We start from the raw sequence: 16835 nt of genomic DNA on the forward strand, positions 1-16835 counted from the left end.
TTACCCTCTTTAAGAAAGTTGTTTTTGCCTTTATAAAATAAAATTGTGCAAGTGTTGCACCCTCAGGTTTCTTCATTATCTGTGTACAATTCATAATCTGACATCTAAGAAAATATATGTGACTTTGCGCCCAATATCTTATTTTTTTTTAAAGTAGCTCATACTAGTTTATACAGCATTCTTCCGATAAAAAACTATATAACTTAAATATAAAGTCTCAAACCATTTGCTGCCCAGACATAAAGTACCAGCAGCATTGCCTTCTTTTCTTGGACTTTTTTCTTGTCAAAGTATTTTCACTGATGCCATTTGTTTTAGCATGAGTTGTGGTTTCCCCGTCACTTACCTTCTCCAGAACTGCAGCCTCTATTGTTTGATCCACCGAAGGACCTGAAACAGTTTTCTGGGGAGCCTCGGCTAGATTTTTAATATCTCTTTCCACTGAGATTGGTGCTGTCATGTCTTGATTTGCTACTTTTGCTGAAGGTGAAGTTATAACCCTGGAAAGAAATTAAAAATATTAGTTTCGTCTACTAATAGAATTCCACAAGTACTGGCTGACAAGTAAATGGATTATTATAGTTCAGCTTGAACCCAGAACTCATAATTCTCATCAAATTAGAATATAATATATACAGGAATAAATGGAAAGGAAGAAGTTGTGGGTAGAGTTGTTTGATTGTCACTTTTAAACTACCAAAGCACACATTATTCAAATGCTAGTAGAATAGTAGTTAATCTCAAAAAAGCCATAGCAATAGCATGATGAACTAAAGGGCCTAATTAGCAATGTTCCAAGTGTATCGTAATTTCTAAATTAAATTATCAGGAGCACTAAGCTTCAGAATCAGATGCTCTAAATTTTTATATAATCGACTCTGTGTACGTGCCAAAGAGAAGGTTAGAACTGTCACTTTGTTCATTCTGTGTGTAAAAATCTTTTACTGGAATACTCTGTAGAAAGTTAATAGCTGTAGAAATTTGTAAATATAAACTCAAATTAAGGAAGGAGGCAGAGCAACCATGAGAAAATACTAAATTTAAACATTTACACTGAAATGTAATTTCATTTTTTATCTTTTACTTAAATATAAGACTGTACTTACGACTAGTATTATATGTAATCCATGACAAGGCCACCTTTTACAAGTAATCAAGAACTTAAAATAGTAGGGGACTATGTTTAGAAATTTAAGAAAAAACAAAAGCAAGCGATTTATGTTTTACGATTTTTAAACTAGTGTGACATGTTATAATATAAAAGTAAATTTGATCAGCGATTGTCATTTATTTTCTTCACTAAAACTTGAATTTTCTCTCCTGAGACGCATCATGCATCACATGGAGAACTCTTTTTCTGGTTAAATTTCATTAAATGAAGATAATACCTGGTGCCATTACTGCGAAAACTGTTTGCTTTATGTGAGATGGTCACGCCACAATCTCCGTCACTTGGACAACCTTGGTTATCTTCTGCAAGCTTTAGTTCTCTCCCAGTATTTTCTAAATTTAGTAACTTTCCACCAAAAGTTGCAGGCAAAAACCTAGTTTCAGGAGTACGTCCATATTCACGAAATATAGAAATGGCCTTCTCCAGAATGCCCAGAGCTTGATCAACCTCAGAGCTAATAACTACTTTCTTTTTCTTCTTGTTAAAACACTCTTCAACAACTTGACTAGATAAAGAGGTATATGTTTCTTTACTTTCCCCTTCTATGGACCTACTATGTGCAATTTCTTCTTCCTCAATCTCTTGAATTTCACCATTAACTTTATTATCCACAATTACCGGAGTATCTGGGCTAAATTTCGTTATATGACCATTTGGAAGAACCTCATTATCCATTTCTCTCCCATCGGCCTGAAAAGTTATAACATCATGATCTGCAGGTGGAACATGTGTGTCACATTTGAGTTCTATTGGTTCCAGTACTTCCTCAACTGACTTTTCTGAATAAAGAGCTTCACGTATTTTAGCGTACAATGGATCTTTCAAGGCCTTGGCAAAATCTTCATCACCCTTAGAGACAGAAGCAACTTCCTGGACAAGAGCCATAAAGAAAAAAGGCACAATAAAGAGCCAATAGATGTATGATTTGTCTAAACATAAGGTTGAGTTCGAGGGGTTATCTTAACATTTGGCATGACAGGCTGGGACAAAAAATAATTGCTAGACCCATGTAAACAATCTTTTAATCTCATAATTTGGTTTACATCTCAACAATTTATGGCTTATTCAAGCAAAAAGTATTTAAATTCATGAATCCAGAAAATAAAGAAAGAGAACTTATATGGCAGATAAATGTGAGAGGATTTGTGACATAGAAATACCGGATAAAGGTGTTGAATGTGCTAATATAATCAATCATAAAGCCAAATAGCTACCATTTAAAATGCATCAAGATAAAAGATCATGATTAATTAGTAATACCTTTTGATAGAGTCTGAAACCGCTACCTATGAGCTGCCTCGAGATAAAATTGATAAATGCTGGAGGAACAAAGTCCACCTTTACATCCATGTTAACTATTGTCCTGGAATGTTGAGAAAATCAGCACCATAGCAGTAGACAAACTGAACATTTTGATGCTCATTTTGGGATCATGTTTCAGATTATGTTCATAAAACGACGCAATTAAGAGCCTCTGACCTGTGAGGTTTCGTCATGGTTGCATAATCATAATAATAAAAGAACTCTTGGTCCTTTCTCATTAGCCACTCTTGATGCAGGAAAGCGTTAAAGAATGCCCAAAGAGACTATTATTTATCTATAATTTGATTACTAATTAATTATTTGTGTACAGAACTTAGGTTAATTTACTCAAGACTCTTGTATTCAAAGCTAACCAAGATATGATTAGTACTTCCCCTACATTATAAATCTACAATGGACAACCAGGACTACTTGTGTATCTTTCCTTACCAGGAAAAAGTACAAATGGTCTTTAAGATTGTCATTACTCATATCTTGTTGAATCCCAAGATACCAAAAGATTAACATGTGGCTTCAATATGATTTTAATAATGAATATTAAGGATTGTCCATTAAAATGTTAGCCAACAAAGAAGAGTTTGCATTTCCATAAGGCTTATATTTGTTATTATGCTAGTAAGATCCACTTTAATTTCATTCATTATTGACTGATACTAAACTTTGCCATCTCTAAGCATGCTAAGAGTTTATTAATTGATACTAAAAAGTACAAGCCAAAAGTATGTAGATCTGACATGAACAGACCGCAGGTCCAATGGATGTACCCTAGTTCTATGAAGTGCACTAAAAAGTTAACCTAGAAACCATACAGGATATGCTAGCAACTGCAGAAACTTTTGCAGCTATATCTGGTTGTATAAAACAAACCCGATTTCAGGCAAAACCCAACTTATACCAAGACAATCTACTTCTCAAACTACAATTTTTACACATTTCAATTCAAACAGCCTACCTATCAAATCCCATGCAATTGGCCTAAGTAGGGACAACATGTTACATAGTTTCTTCTGATGCTACTTCTATATTAAATCAGAACTGATGTTGCATGAGGATTTACTAAATATTGCTTAAATATCACATTGGACCAGAAATATATTAAAATATTGGTATAAAACACGGCTTGAAGCCAGAATGGGCATGTTAGTAGTTTTCCTGCATCTAGCACAAGGGTTCTTGTTTTCCCTAAAGGTATCATATATTCATATAACCATATATATTAATAAGCTATCTAGTGATCTTTTTTCATCCAAAAAGTAAAACAGAAAGAAAGACTGTCATCGTTCACACCAGTTGGAAATTCACAGCTATGCTTAAAAAAATATCTTATAATGAAAAATAGGTTTGGCTTTATTATTTGCATATGTCCACCACCAATATGGTCTGTGGACTTCTTCCTGGAATGCACCGATCACAGAGCTCTCCATAAATAATACAAGAAAGTAACTTAAAGATCTCACCGAAAGTAGCTTCTTCCATCAGATACTTTTTGTAGAGCAAAACCTCCCACGATATCAACCCTTACAGCCTCTGAGTCAGGTAATCCGTCTCTACTGAACCCATGAGTACTTACATTGATGCTTTCCAAGTCCGAGATCTAGAGGGAAACATGAAATAATATACATGGATAAGATCAATTCTGTTACAGCTGATGCCGCTGCATTATCATATAATAGAAACATTTTGTAGACAGGAAGGGGAAAAAGAAGTTAATTTAGTTAGTAAGCCAAACATTTAGCTTAGTACCGAGGTAAGAAGCACAATAACAATATCATCTTGGAAGTACTCCAACACAAAGTAATGCACCAGAGCCTCTCTTGCTGACAGTGGCCATGGAATCTTCATTCTTTCTTCCAAGAATCAGAGAAGTGTATTAGTATATCAGTGGTGGTGCTAATATTCTTGAAAATATCTTAACACTGTAGTACAATACCTCACAAAAGATATCTGCTCACTGATTCCCACTTTTTGTACACATTCAGTAGTTACAAGTTTAAAAGGTGGAAAAATAGACTGAGGCCACCTGCAACAACAATTTAGTGCATCTTAAAAACATGAATAGAATTTTTTATAGAAATGGGCTAACACGTGGCTGTTGTTGTCTTATATAACATATAGAAAGTGATAACAGTCACTATAAAAATGGTTGTTTTTTTTACCATTTTTTGTACAGGTTTGATTCCATTGAGATGCATAAACCTACATAATTAAGCATTTAAACTTCAATAATCATTTTAAAAGTCCTGCAGAAAGTGACACCTCAACTTAAAACCTGCCTATATAAAAGTAATTAAATAACTCATTTGACTTACATATATCTAGAGGCCCATCTATATAGCCTTCAACAAGCAGTGTATGATACGGACTGCCTTCAGGTCCTTCGCGGTACATAACACGATACTCTTCCGTATCCTGTTTAACCTTTCAAAAGATAACGATTTCATTTAGTTTCAATGAAAACCTACAACTCGATTTCTGCTTGCAAAAATATGATAAAGCCATTCGTACTTTAACACAACTCGCAATAATCAGTCATTACGTAGGAGACAAATGTTGGTTCTTAATGGTTCTCAGTTAAGGTTCTACACATGGAAATAAGATAGCATACTTTCCAGTCATCACGAGTTCCACTCCTTTTTGCTTGATCATTACCCACAGAAGCACTCCTTAGCATATCAAGAAAGTTTGATACTTCCTTGGTTCTTCTATCCACCACATCATCAATATATGCTGAATAACAAAAATCATATCAATACATGTAATGGCTGGAACATGACAGTATAAAGCAGTGGTAATACCTATTCTGAAATTTTACCTCCAAGTCCACTGCTTGATGAGGAAATTATTTGATTTTTAACAAGTGCCTTAAGTCTTTCCTTGTCTGTAAGGTCATCAGAAGCCAGTGCCTTGTCTAGCCTCTCTCTGTACTGTGCGATGTTGTGTTTTCCCCCCATCTACGCATTTCCAAGTAACAAGAAACAGCCTTTGCAGAACCAAGATCTAAAGCATATATATACGAACTGAAAGAAAATGAATCATTAAGCCTAGGTAGTTTTTGATACAGGGCATCTGAACATTGACTAAAAAAGTGTGCCTAAAAATGTTACACAAGCATTTCTGGAAATGAGAAACAGATATATAACCCAAATTGTAAGCCAGGGAACTAAATAGTAACTTGGTAAAGTACTGCTCTGAACTCGAAAATGAGTGCACTACAGAAAACAATAGATTGTTTCCTAAAATAATTTGAAGTAGCCAATAAATGCTTTAGAACCATAAACATAACCTCAATTAGACATTAACAATCTACTAGTATTAGCTGCATACAGTTTTGCTTGTACATTCGTATAACGCCTGGTTGCAAAGAATTGAAAAGACTTGAAAGAGTACACACAACAGATCAAAACCTCTACTGAGAAAACTTAAACAATTTGTGAAGTATCATATCAGCTAGCTTCTTTGAAAACACATAAAACATTGAAGCAGAAAACTATTTCGGACTCATAAAGACATGTCGACAAAATCAATGATCATTAGCTATTTATGCACCAAAGCAAATATGTGTATCCCATCAACAATATGCCAAATTCATCAAAAGTCTGGACGGGATTTTAGAAACCTAAGAACCAGAGATGAGCTTGGTATTATTCAATGTACATTAATAAGAAAGACTACAGATGGACATCAATATGAACAAATTAGACTTAACAAGGGGGACATTAAGACTTCCAAATTTATACAGTAATTGTTGATCAAATACTTAATCATCACATCATAAAAACCTTCTAACTATTCCCGGTACTCTTCTCCCATATTAAAGCCAAAGATAACTTCAAAAAATCAAGAAAACCTCGTATTCAAAGCTTAAAACAAACATTTTAAATGACTCCACACCTTAATCATCACATAAAACAGATTCAATTCAATCAACACACACACTTTTAAGCCAAAAAATCAAATACCATCGAAGCAAAAAGACTTACTTTGCTAGCTAATCAAACAGCACTCTGCTGGAAACCAAGAGCTGTCAAGAAAAAGCAAAAAGGGTATTAAAAGGGAGAGGTAGTTGCAGAGATCTCAATAAAAGAGAATGATTACAACTTTACAAGATAAGCTTATATAAAAAGATGTATGCACAGAGCTATAAGAAAGAAAGATGAAGAAACAACATGGGGGTATTCTTGAACTTAACGAATCAGCAGACAAGCTGCGGTACTATCGATACCGTATCACAACTAACGTTTGAGAAACAAACGCACCTTTTATTTAAGGGCTGAACTAAAAGGAAGTACACAAAAGTTACAGAGTTGACATACTATTCCCTGTCCTAACGAATGATAAATTATAAATGATTCATGTGTAGGGCTTTTTTATATCAAGCTAATCAGCAGCTAAGCTTTATGTCCTGATTGTTCTTACTTCTTTAGATTTAGGTGTTTTTAAGGTATACAAAGGTCTCGAGTCTCGATGGAACTTAAAAACAAGGGAATATCTGTTTTTTTTTAAACAGTTTTTCTATTAATTAGTCAGAAAATAAAAAAAACCTGTTGTGAGATTTAACAAATGATTTTTCGTGATGGAAAATTGTTGTCACATTCTGTAACAGCAATAGAAACGGTGTCTGATTTCTTTTGGAAATGACGGAAATTCAAACACTATAATGTTTTACTTTGTGCTCAATGAATTTCAAATACATCCTTGAATATTACGATCGCCTTTTTTTTTATGTCTATTATATTATATTTATTTATCTTGTAATGATGTCTTTTATTATTTTGAAATTTCTTTCTCTAATCTAGACATTACCAGTTATTATATTACATCAAATTATCAAAAATTTGAGATTGATCCGATTTTAATATATTATTAATATTAAGTTATTATACTAGAGGAGCAGAGGTACTTTGGATATTTATAATACAATTGTATAAAGAGATTAGAAAATTTCAAATCTGCTCGGTTTTTTGAATTTGCAGGAAACATTGCATATTAAATTATTTCAAATTTCAAGACATAGAAACTCTTTGTAAGGCAAGACATGCAATTGGTGTGAGCAACGGAACGTACCGTGATTTATTATCCGAGTATTTTTGTGGGATACGCAAACATGAACGGACGCGCCGGAAGAGCGTGAGAGCTGGTTGTCGATAGAAATTTTCTTTTTTTTTTCCAAGATGTCGATAGAATTATTAATTAGCGAAATACCTACTACAATTGGCAGAGCAAGACAGCAAGCAAGAAGGTGACTCGTTCAATTACTCCTGCAGTGGATTGTGGAGCCTCACATAGTCACAACTCACACCCAGTATCTCTTTTACCTTTTATTTTGGTCACAGTTTTGACGTGAAGTATACATTTATATAGTTTCGTAATTAATTTTACAAAGAAACCAAAATTAGATACATATATTTCATCCTTTGTTAAAAATATCAAATAGATTATAAATTATATTTTGTATGGATATTAAAATACGGATCAATTTACTAAAATTTTAATTCATTAATACTAAAAAATTAATAACGTGAAAAAGAATAATTTAATTAATCTTCAATTTACTGATAATAAAATAGTAATAAATTTAGATTATAAATAATAAATTCCCAACCAATTTACACCAATATGAGACAATTAAATAATAGAGTTATAAAATCGAGCTGTCTACTTCTGATCAGTTTTGAAAGTAAAGTTGAACCCCTGACGATTATTATGTTGTCATTCATAAAGTTGAAGGAAAATTGGATACAGCCCCACCCCCACTCCCACAACATCTATTATTTCCACACTTGCACGTTGCAGGCCATCTCTGACCCACGCTTCTCCTGTGGATAATACAAATCGACCTATTATATTCGATATTTGACCGTAATCAGTCAAAAATATAAAAAAAAAAAGGACACTGATTCATGTCTGATTTAAATATTATACTCAAATCTACGGTTGTATGCTGAATTTCAGGCCTCAGTTTAATACTCCCCATGTTTTCAAATATTTGACGTTTGATTTTTGTGTACACATTTTTAAATGCATTGACTGCATAACTAAAATTAATATTTTTATAAATACTTTATTGTGAATTAAAGTATACGATTAATGTTTGAGTTAATTACACTTTGTAACCTCTAAGTTTGCTTCAAACGCAGTTTAGTATCTGAACTTTAAAACGTGTCAATATGCATTCTAAACTTAACATTTGCGTGCAAGTTGTAACCCCTAGTCACTATTCTGTCAAATTTGCTGTTAATTTTAACTGTTTGAGAGATAACAATGTGTATATTAGTTTCTAACAACTACTTTAACCTCGTGACCCCTCAAAAATTATGTATTATATTCCGAAATTATTTCTGAACACACACAACGATGTAAAAAAAATTAATTTTTTTTAAAATATGTATTTATTTTAAAATTTTAAAATAAGTTACATCGTTTATGTAAAAAAATATAAATTTCCAGATTCCAAATCCAGATACATATTTCGAAAACTATTTAATTTTTTTCTTAGATCGTTGTGCGTGTTCAGAAATAATTTCAAAATATAATACATATTTGTTGAGGGGTCACAAGGGATAAAGTAGCTGTTAGAAACCAATACACGCACTGTTATCTCTCAAACAGTTAAAGTTAACGGCAGGTTTGACGGAATAGTGACTTGGGGTTACAATTTGCACGAGAATGCTAAGTTTATGGTGCATATCGTCACGTTTTAAAGTTCGGGTATTAAACTGTATTTGGAGCAAACCTAGGGGTTACAAAGTGTAATTAACTCTTAATATTTTTATTATAAAAGGAAAATTTTAAAAATAATAATTCTAAGTATGAACTCAAAGCTTTGTGTGCCAAAAGATCAAACGTTAAATATTTGAAAATAGGGAGTAGTAACTGTGCTCTCATGGATATTTAGGAGTATATAACGTTATTAAATTTGATACAACCACCAGAATTGATTTTCGGATGCAAATCCAGACAGATGTGTCTCCGATCAGCTTCCTAATTAATTTTAGTCCAGGCACATTTAATTATTTGCAGCAAGTTGAGATGAGTGTGGAATTAGCATATGATTATTTTCTTTTATTATATATGTTTGTTAATTGTTAATTGCTAATGACAATAACATAACTTTCAAAATAATTTCAAAAAAAGAAAAGAAAAGAAGCACATGATAAGTTATCAATTAATGAAATATATTTCCCTTCTTTTCATGGTACATGTCCACTTTAGAGAATAATATTTATTTCAAAATATTTGCCCACTTCAACTTCTTGTAAATTTATATATTCAAAATCAACTCTCATCTACGTTTTTCTAATTTATATTACCAAGATCAAACCATATTTTACACACCATATTCAATAAATAACTTAATACAATTATTTATTTTTTTTAATCAAATTCACTTTTCTTGAAAATTGTGGTTTTTTGAAAATTAGCATATAATTTGAAGAGGAAATATATGTTTCTTTAACCGGTTGTGTAGTTAAATATGTCCTATTCTATTAAAATCTCATGTCTCTCCACTTAAAGTTAGGCAATTGTTTTTGAGATTTTTGTTATTCTTTAAATTTAATGCATGTTTTGTTTTTTTTACTGAAAGCTGGGTATTTTATTCATCAAATAAATCCTTTTCAATACCATCTTTAATACTGATAGGCACAGGCCATCTATTCGTCCTACGACCAGCTAATAAATATGATTCCCGACGGGCTACCATGCATGTTTTAGATAAAGGTAGGCAAGAATAATCGGGGAGTATCTTATATCATGCGGCCCCTCTTTTTTATTATTTTTATATTCTTCATTTTCTCTTAAACGGAGTAGTATAATTTTAAGGTCATATCCCCACCAAACTAATATAATTTCTTTTCTCTTTTCTTATTTAGGGGTTTGCAAATATTTTTATAATGCTATATGCTATATTTTATAATACTATATGATAGTAGAGTATGAAACACAAGCTTTGGATTTAGATTGAAATCGAGAAAATAGTAATATATTCGGCCCATTAAATAATACTCTATATACTCTAACAAAACAGTATTCAGCCCATCTATTCATGTACCCAATGGGCCAGGTTAGAGTCCATTAAAACCCAACAGTCTGCGCGGATCAATTGAAAAACTCGAGGAAAGCTAGGTTAAGTGAGTATAGTCGGAGATCGTTTCTGAAAAGCACGGAGAAGAAGACCACAACAAATCAATACCCCTAATTTCTCAGCAGGTAATTTATCAACATGTAATCTAATCTTTTTAATTTTTTCGAATAAGCATTGAACATATAACTGTAAATTGAAATGTCTGTTTATGCTTTTCTGCACACCATCTGTTTGATGAAATGCCCGTGAGGTTTTATTCAAGATATTTGGTTCAAATGCATTATGTGCTCGTGTGTTGCTAATGGCCCTATTAATTTGTGTAGACTAGTTTTCTCGATGTATAGTTTTGTGGGAAGTTAAATGTTTAGATTATGTGCTAGAAATCGATGAAGAGGGGATAGGGTTGCTAACTAATTGACACCTGAGAGTTAGAATATTGATTTCTTCAAGCAAGGATTAGGTAGGATTCTCGATACCTACACATTGCACGTTGCGAGCTATTTAAACAGCAGGCTGTAATATTTGAATGGAAATGAAAGCAATAATACTGAAGGCACAACATTATTAAACAGGATGTTATATTTGAGTACTGCATATGCAGCTTATATGTGGAATGCCATTAATGAATAAATCCTGGTAGCTGTACCATATGAACTTTAAGTGTAGTGGCAACTTTAGCAAGCTAAGATAGTATGTGTAGAATTACTATGCTGTAGAATGAAAACTTTTGTTTCTTTTTCAGATTATGGTTTGAAGAAAATTAAGATGATGATAATAATTAATTTTGTTTGGAGCTGTTGGTTTTGTTATCCTATGGTTTTCTTTGTGGTTCTAATATCTTACACTTTTATTTTGTTACTCAACTTATTAGATGGTTGATAATATATAGATTGGAATTTCTGGTTGAACATACCATCAAGCTTTAGTCATGGTGGGTTGGCACCGACATCTGCAGTCAATAATTCGACAGGTTGGAAAAAGAGTGGAGCACAATTGCAATGCTTCTGTCAATACTGCTTTTTATCACTCCAAGTCTTCCTTGATATATGGTAGTTTCATCTCACATCCCTTCTGAATTCATATATAAGATAAAGCTTTAACCAAGCATAGTCTTTCTTGTTCTTTATTTTACGACCTTTCTTTAAATGTTATATATATCTTGCATTTACACACACCAGTATATATTTTCTTTATTATGCATCCGAACACCATTGTTTCGAGAATTGTAATATGTTACTGGATCTTGCAGGAGATTTGCCATGTTTACATAGCCTTCAGGGTCCATCTTCTGCAACCTATTCAAGGCCTTTATATAACTGTTTTCAGCACATGGTAATGATGATGCACGCTGCTTTACATGGCCTGTTTTGGATTTGCATGAATGTATTTATATGGGATATGGCTATAACTCCCAAGTAAAGTTGAAATTGTCATACATGGAAGGAAATTTAAATGACCGCACAATGAGCTCACTTCCTACCATGTATACTCTCCCCATCATTTACTTCCAAATATATTTCTAATGTTTGTTTATGATTTATAATTAAAATTGTGCAAGGTACCTACTATTGTTGATTTGTATATTATAGATCGGTCTCCCACCATTCCACAAGTATAAGTTGTGTTCAAAATACATAGTCCTCAGCTTAAAGTGTCAGAAATGCCAGATACCTATTTTTGTTTTAAATTTTTACTAGTACCTAGCTATAACTGTATCCGTTCCAGTTTAGTGGGTGTATGAGATTAATTAAGCACCAAGCAGGTATAATTAGATTATTTTCTATGAGATGCACAAAATGTTACTGTGGGAGTTAATTTTTTCAACGACCTGCAAGACTTTTTTTTTTGGCTTTGAATTTGTTATCTTTATTTTAACAGCTGCTTAAATAAGAGAGTTGTAAATTTCTGTGGCCAAATTACCTTTCTAGACATTTTCTTACTTTCCGTACTTCCACATGCTTGTCTCTTCCTTTGCCCTTTAATATGCTTTATGTATAAGTTGACTTTGTTTTAAGAGATTTTACTATCAAAAGATAATTGTAGGGTACTTTATTAGTTATCAATTGATATTGAATTTGCAATGTATTTGTTATGATATGCAGGGATTCACGAGTTCAAGGATTTTACTTGCAAATTCTTCAGATGAAACACCAATACCTTCTCCACTGACGCCACAGTTGGCATTAACCAGTGGCAAATCTGAATCCCAGGAAGTCGCCACCACCAAACCTTCAAAAGTTCAAGCAGTTCTGAAGAACATAAAACAGGTATAAAAGTGTTTACATGTAGTTACTGCAAGTGGTTTTCAACACTATACAATGAAGTTACCATCGTTTTCTTATAATTTATTTGGCTAATGGCGTCATATTTGTTACCAACTCAATATGCTGTATCTTTTTATTTGCACATCTTAAAAGGAAACACAAAAGGTGGAAGTGGTTTAGTGTTATAAATTCAAGTATTGAGGTATGTAAGTGATATAAAACAAACTGCTAGCAAAAAAGAGCATTATGCTCTATCTAATAGCACAGATGAAATAAGCTCTACTCCTCATTAAACTATACTTCTGCATGATAAGCCTTTAGTACTAAAGGAGTGACATCTGTTTGTAAGAAATGAATGAGGTGAGGATGGATGAAGTCAAAGTTATTATGGATATGAAAGTCATAATTTTTTTGGTTCATCCTTTCCATCCGAGAAGTTACAACAAGATGTTGATGTACGCAAGGCAATACGTAATATGTTCTCACGAGCGTGGACATATGGTGAGCCCTGTTGAGTAACACGCTGTTTTCCAACTGTTTTTCGAGCTGGTTTGTTAAATATCACATCGGTTCGAGTTTATATTGAGTTCAAATTATTTTTAGAACTCGAGCCTGATTTGAGCTCATTTTATTAAGTCGAGTTCGAGCTGATATTACCCAAATTGTAGCCCTAATCAGGAGTTGGTATGTACTACTTTGGAAAGACAAATACAAGTATTTCGGGTGAATCAGATCAAAGGAAGGCGACATTGAGAAGGATATTATCCTACATTTCAAGTCATGGCGGGTAAGGTGTAGGGTAGGGCTGCAGGGAACTATGTGAAAAAAAAAAGTATTGTTAAAACTAAAGGGCAAATTCTATATAGAAGGATCAGGATTGTGTCGATGTATGGATCTGAGTATTGAGTAATAAAGAAGGAAAAAGAAGTGGAAGATGAGGATGTTGAATTGAACACCATGTTGCACCGTGATGGGTATTTCAATACTTGATACTTTTTGCGGACAAATTTGGGAGTCACCTGTATTTCTAGAAAGGTAAAGGATAGGATATCACAATGGTTGGGTCACAATCTTAGGAATGGGCCTCCTTGAGGCTGAAGATTATTATTAAAAACATCTTGGTTTGGGGATTGATGCAGAGATATGTGGGATGAGCAATTGAGATTAGACGGGGATGTTAATTTTATTGAGGACATAACCTTTAATAATTGGAGACGTCAAATTAGTGTGATTGATGTCAGTTGGTTGATTTAGTGGCAGGGGGTTTTAGTTTATAGTACAGGGATAATTGGGGGGTTACGAAGGTTTTCTGATAGTTTCTTTTTGCGTTTTCTTTCTTGCATCCTTGTCTATCCATAATATAATAATGCTTGATTTGCATGATATTTGCTATTTCTTGTCTCACATGTTTTTTTATTGTTAGTGTAGTATCTTTTTATTGCTTTGTCAAAAACTCAGAGTCTTTGCACAAGTAGCCTCTCTGCTCTTAGGGGTAGCAGTAAGGTCTGTATACATTTTACTCTCTGCATCCCAGAACATTCTTTATATGCATGATACACAGGGTTAATGTTTAGCCTGTGACTTAAAGAAGCTTCTGGGATGTAGATATTTGGTCAGGCCTAAAGCAAACTTTTTCACTGAAGATGTGCAGCTAAAGTGCCATACTTGCATGTTCATAAATGTGTCGAGTTAAACTATACAGTGTCCATCTATGTCTAGTAGGTCTTATAAATATTCATATTCTGTTATCTGTATATATTCAAACCTTCTTTAGCTTTATGCCTACTCCTGCTGCTATATAATAAATTACATTTTTTCCCAGCCAAGAAGATGAAGTGATTATGGTCAATGGACTTCTGTTTTGTAAATAAGTTTCAGTTATTGATGACTTGATGGTAGAGCATGTGCATGCAAAGGTTTTTGGCTAAAAAAGGATTTCTTTGTGTTCTTCGCAGTGTTTGCTTTGATTCCTGTAATCTGTATATTCAAACAAAAGTGAAATTTAAGTTCCTATATGTAAGTATATTTTTGTTCCAGCCTTGTAATCTTTTTGTCACTTGATGATTTCAGAGTCCTAAGAAGGTGAATCTTGTAGCTGCATTGGTCAGGGGAATGCGTGTTGAAGATGCATTGCTGCAATTGCAAGTCACTGTAAAGCGAGCTTCAAAAACAGTATATCAGGTGACTAGACTACTTAAGTTTTGATTTTGCTAAACTTTATACACCTCTCCAAAAGTTCTTATCGTAATTTTGGATTCCCTTTAACTGCAAGCCTAATAGCCTATCAGGTGTACCAAGACCAGTCACATGAGCAGTACACAACAAATTAATAATCTTATAAACCACATAAGATTCTACTTGAAATTCAAAGAAGTGATCTTAGAGCTCGCTTACACCAGTTAAACCATCAATGGGAACTTTGCAGAGACAATAATCCAAGCATTACACATCAGCTGTATCTATTACTATTAGTATTACAATACCATGGCTTGCTATAAACTTAGACATACAGTAGTTCTTCGTACCTATAGCACCATGTATATTCTTCAACTATTTGATAATACATTTGCTATTTGCAGGTTATTCATTCAGCACGGGCAAATGCAACCCACAATCATGGATTAGATCCAGATCGTCTTCTCATTGGTATCTTGCAATTCATTTTGGGTTATTGCTACTATGTTGAACACTACTTACTGTATGTTGTTTCCATTTTAAAGCGGAGGCACATGTTGGAAAGGGATTCTTCAAGAAGAGAATTAATTACCATGCTAGAGGAAAATGTGGGCTTAAAGTGAGACCAGAGTGTAGATTGACTGTGGTAGTACGGGAAATAACCCCAGAAGAAGAGGCTGAGATTGCAAGGCTAAGGGTGAAAAACTTTGTTAAGCTCAGCAAGAGGGAGAGGCGGTTAGTTCCTCACAAGCTTATTGAGACTACTCCAATTTGGGACCGCAAGGGCAAAGCTAAATTGCAAGGTTAATGGCCATGTAGAAGGTGGTGTGGCCTGGCATTTTTTTTTCCCTTAAACACAACTGTTGCTGAATTATTGTTTGCCCAAAAATTAGGTGACTGAGCATTATATATGAAGGATATTTATTAAGGAAACTTGATGAAAATAAGACGAGTCTGTGTTCATGTACCTCCTACAGAAACTGCTTACGATTAGTGGAGGTAGTCTTAAATTCTTAATCAGATATCATCCTTTAATTGTAAACAAAAACAAAATGTGAAGGGTCCAGAAATCGTAATTTACCTTATGAGTACCTGTAAATTGTAAAGCATGGCACTCGTCTCTTTTAAATCTTTTATAATTTAAAGCTATATTTAAGGGCACGCATTCTAATTTGAACATTTTAAATAAGATCTCAATGCGTGACACTGGTCTGGTCTCTTTGGATTTGGTTAGTACTGAATAATTACAGTAGATTAAAATCGAAAATCTAAATGGAGGATTTAATCGGATAATTTCAATAATATTATAATAATATTTAATATACCAGTTTAATTTGCTAGGAGTATATGATATATATTTTAAGAAAATTTCATAATGATTAATCAAATTTAAGAAATCGAAACACTTTGCAAGAGATTAATCTACCAAATCGGAGATTTTTGGAACCATACTTTAAACTAACATTTTATAAATTTTATAACTAACTTTGCCTGATAATTACTTTTAGTCCTGTATCTCCTTTTATAAATTTAGAAGTCAGTCACTTCTCCCTATCTATTTTAGGAGTCTCTACCCTCTATTTTATCCATTACTTTTTCTTATTTTTTAGTTATATAGATAAAATATAAAATATAAAGAAAGCATAACGCTAAAATTAAAGTGTGTTTTATAATATTTATATCATACTTAAGGAGATGTTTTTATAAAAGCCACATTATTCATATTTTCAACAAAATTAACTTCAAAACGTATCCGGGAACAAAATTCTTTATTTTTGTTCATAAAAGCGAACTTCTCTATCCTAAACAACTGAAGCCT

General features: G+C 33.1%; 2 protein-coding genes across 13 annotated transcripts; one reads left to right on the forward strand and one right to left on the reverse strand.

The window, feature by feature from the left end:
* Positions 1-6: 6 nt before the first annotated feature.
* LOC108218923 (uncharacterized) lies at positions 7-6902 on the reverse strand. 9 transcript variants are annotated; one of them, XM_064091622.1, is made up of 12 exons: positions 6808-6902; positions 6475-6515; positions 5307-5511; positions 5100-5221; positions 4804-4912; positions 4651-4690; positions 4425-4514; positions 4238-4337; positions 3952-4088; positions 2432-2534; positions 1389-2041; positions 7-500 (listed from the first exon to the last, which is right to left on the reverse strand). In XM_064091622.1, the coding sequence occupies exons 3-12, from the start codon at positions 5443-5445 to the stop codon at positions 218-220; spliced, it is 1776 nt and encodes a 591-aa protein (XP_063947692.1). In that variant the 5' UTR covers positions 5446-5511; positions 6475-6515; positions 6808-6902; the 3' UTR covers positions 7-217. The 9 variants fall into 9 exon arrangements, with proteins under 9 accessions (XP_063947692.1, XP_063947693.1, XP_063947695.1 ...); XM_064091623.1 differs by having other exon boundaries at positions 5307-5491; positions 6808-6901; XM_064091625.1 differs by having other exon boundaries at positions 5307-5491; positions 6751-6838.
* Positions 6903-10555: 3653 nt separating this feature from the next.
* Positions 10556-15983, forward strand: LOC108215790 (uncharacterized). 4 transcript variants are annotated; one of them, XM_017388364.2, is made up of 7 exons: positions 10556-10702; positions 11467-11626; positions 11827-11909; positions 12680-12844; positions 14912-15022; positions 15421-15487; positions 15562-15983. In XM_017388364.2, exons 2-7 carry the CDS (start codon positions 11506-11508, stop codon positions 15822-15824), a joined length of 810 nt encoding a protein of 269 aa, XP_017243853.1. In that variant the 5' UTR covers positions 10556-10702; positions 11467-11505; the 3' UTR covers positions 15825-15983. The 4 variants fall into 4 exon arrangements, with proteins under 4 accessions (XP_017243853.1, XP_017243852.1, XP_063947595.1 ...); XM_017388363.2 differs by having other exon boundaries at positions 10563-10702; positions 11449-11626; XM_064091525.1 differs by having other exon boundaries at positions 10597-10717.
* Positions 15984-16835: the final 852 nt, after the last annotated feature.

Source organism: Daucus carota, chromosome 4 (genome assembly GCF_001625215.2).
Source record: "Daucus carota subsp. sativus chromosome 4, DH1 v3.0, whole genome shotgun sequence".
NCBI lineage: Eukaryota > Viridiplantae > Streptophyta > Magnoliopsida > Apiales > Apiaceae > Daucus > Daucus carota.

What these genes read in the sequence shown, in the direction of transcription:
- LOC108215790 (XM_017388364.2), top strand. Translation starts at nt 11,506, where the DNA reads ATGGTGGGTTGGCACCGACATCTGCAGTCAATAATTCGACAGGTTGGA. An exon ending in CAAGTCTTCCTTGATATATG is followed by an intron (nt 11,627 to 11,826) that starts GTAGTTTCATCT and finishes TGGATCTTGCAG; the next exon opens with GAGATTTGCCATGTTTACAT. An exon ending in TCCAGATCGTCTTCTCATTG is followed by an intron (nt 15,488 to 15,561) that starts GTATCTTGCAAT and finishes TCCATTTTAAAG; the next exon opens with CGGAGGCACATGTTGGAAAG.
- LOC108218923 (XM_064091622.1), bottom strand. Translation starts at nt 5,445, where the DNA reads ATGGGGGGAAAACACAACATCGCACAGTACAGAGAGAGGCTAGACAAG. An exon ending in GAACTCGTGATGACTGGAAA is followed by an intron (nt 4,913 to 5,099) that starts GTATGCTATCTT and finishes ATCTTTTGAAAG; the next exon opens with GTTAAACAGGATACGGAAGA. An exon ending in GATGGAAGAAGCTACTTTCG is followed by an intron (nt 2,535 to 3,951) that starts GTGAGATCTTTA and finishes TCAACATTCCAG; the next exon opens with GACAATAGTTAACATGGATG.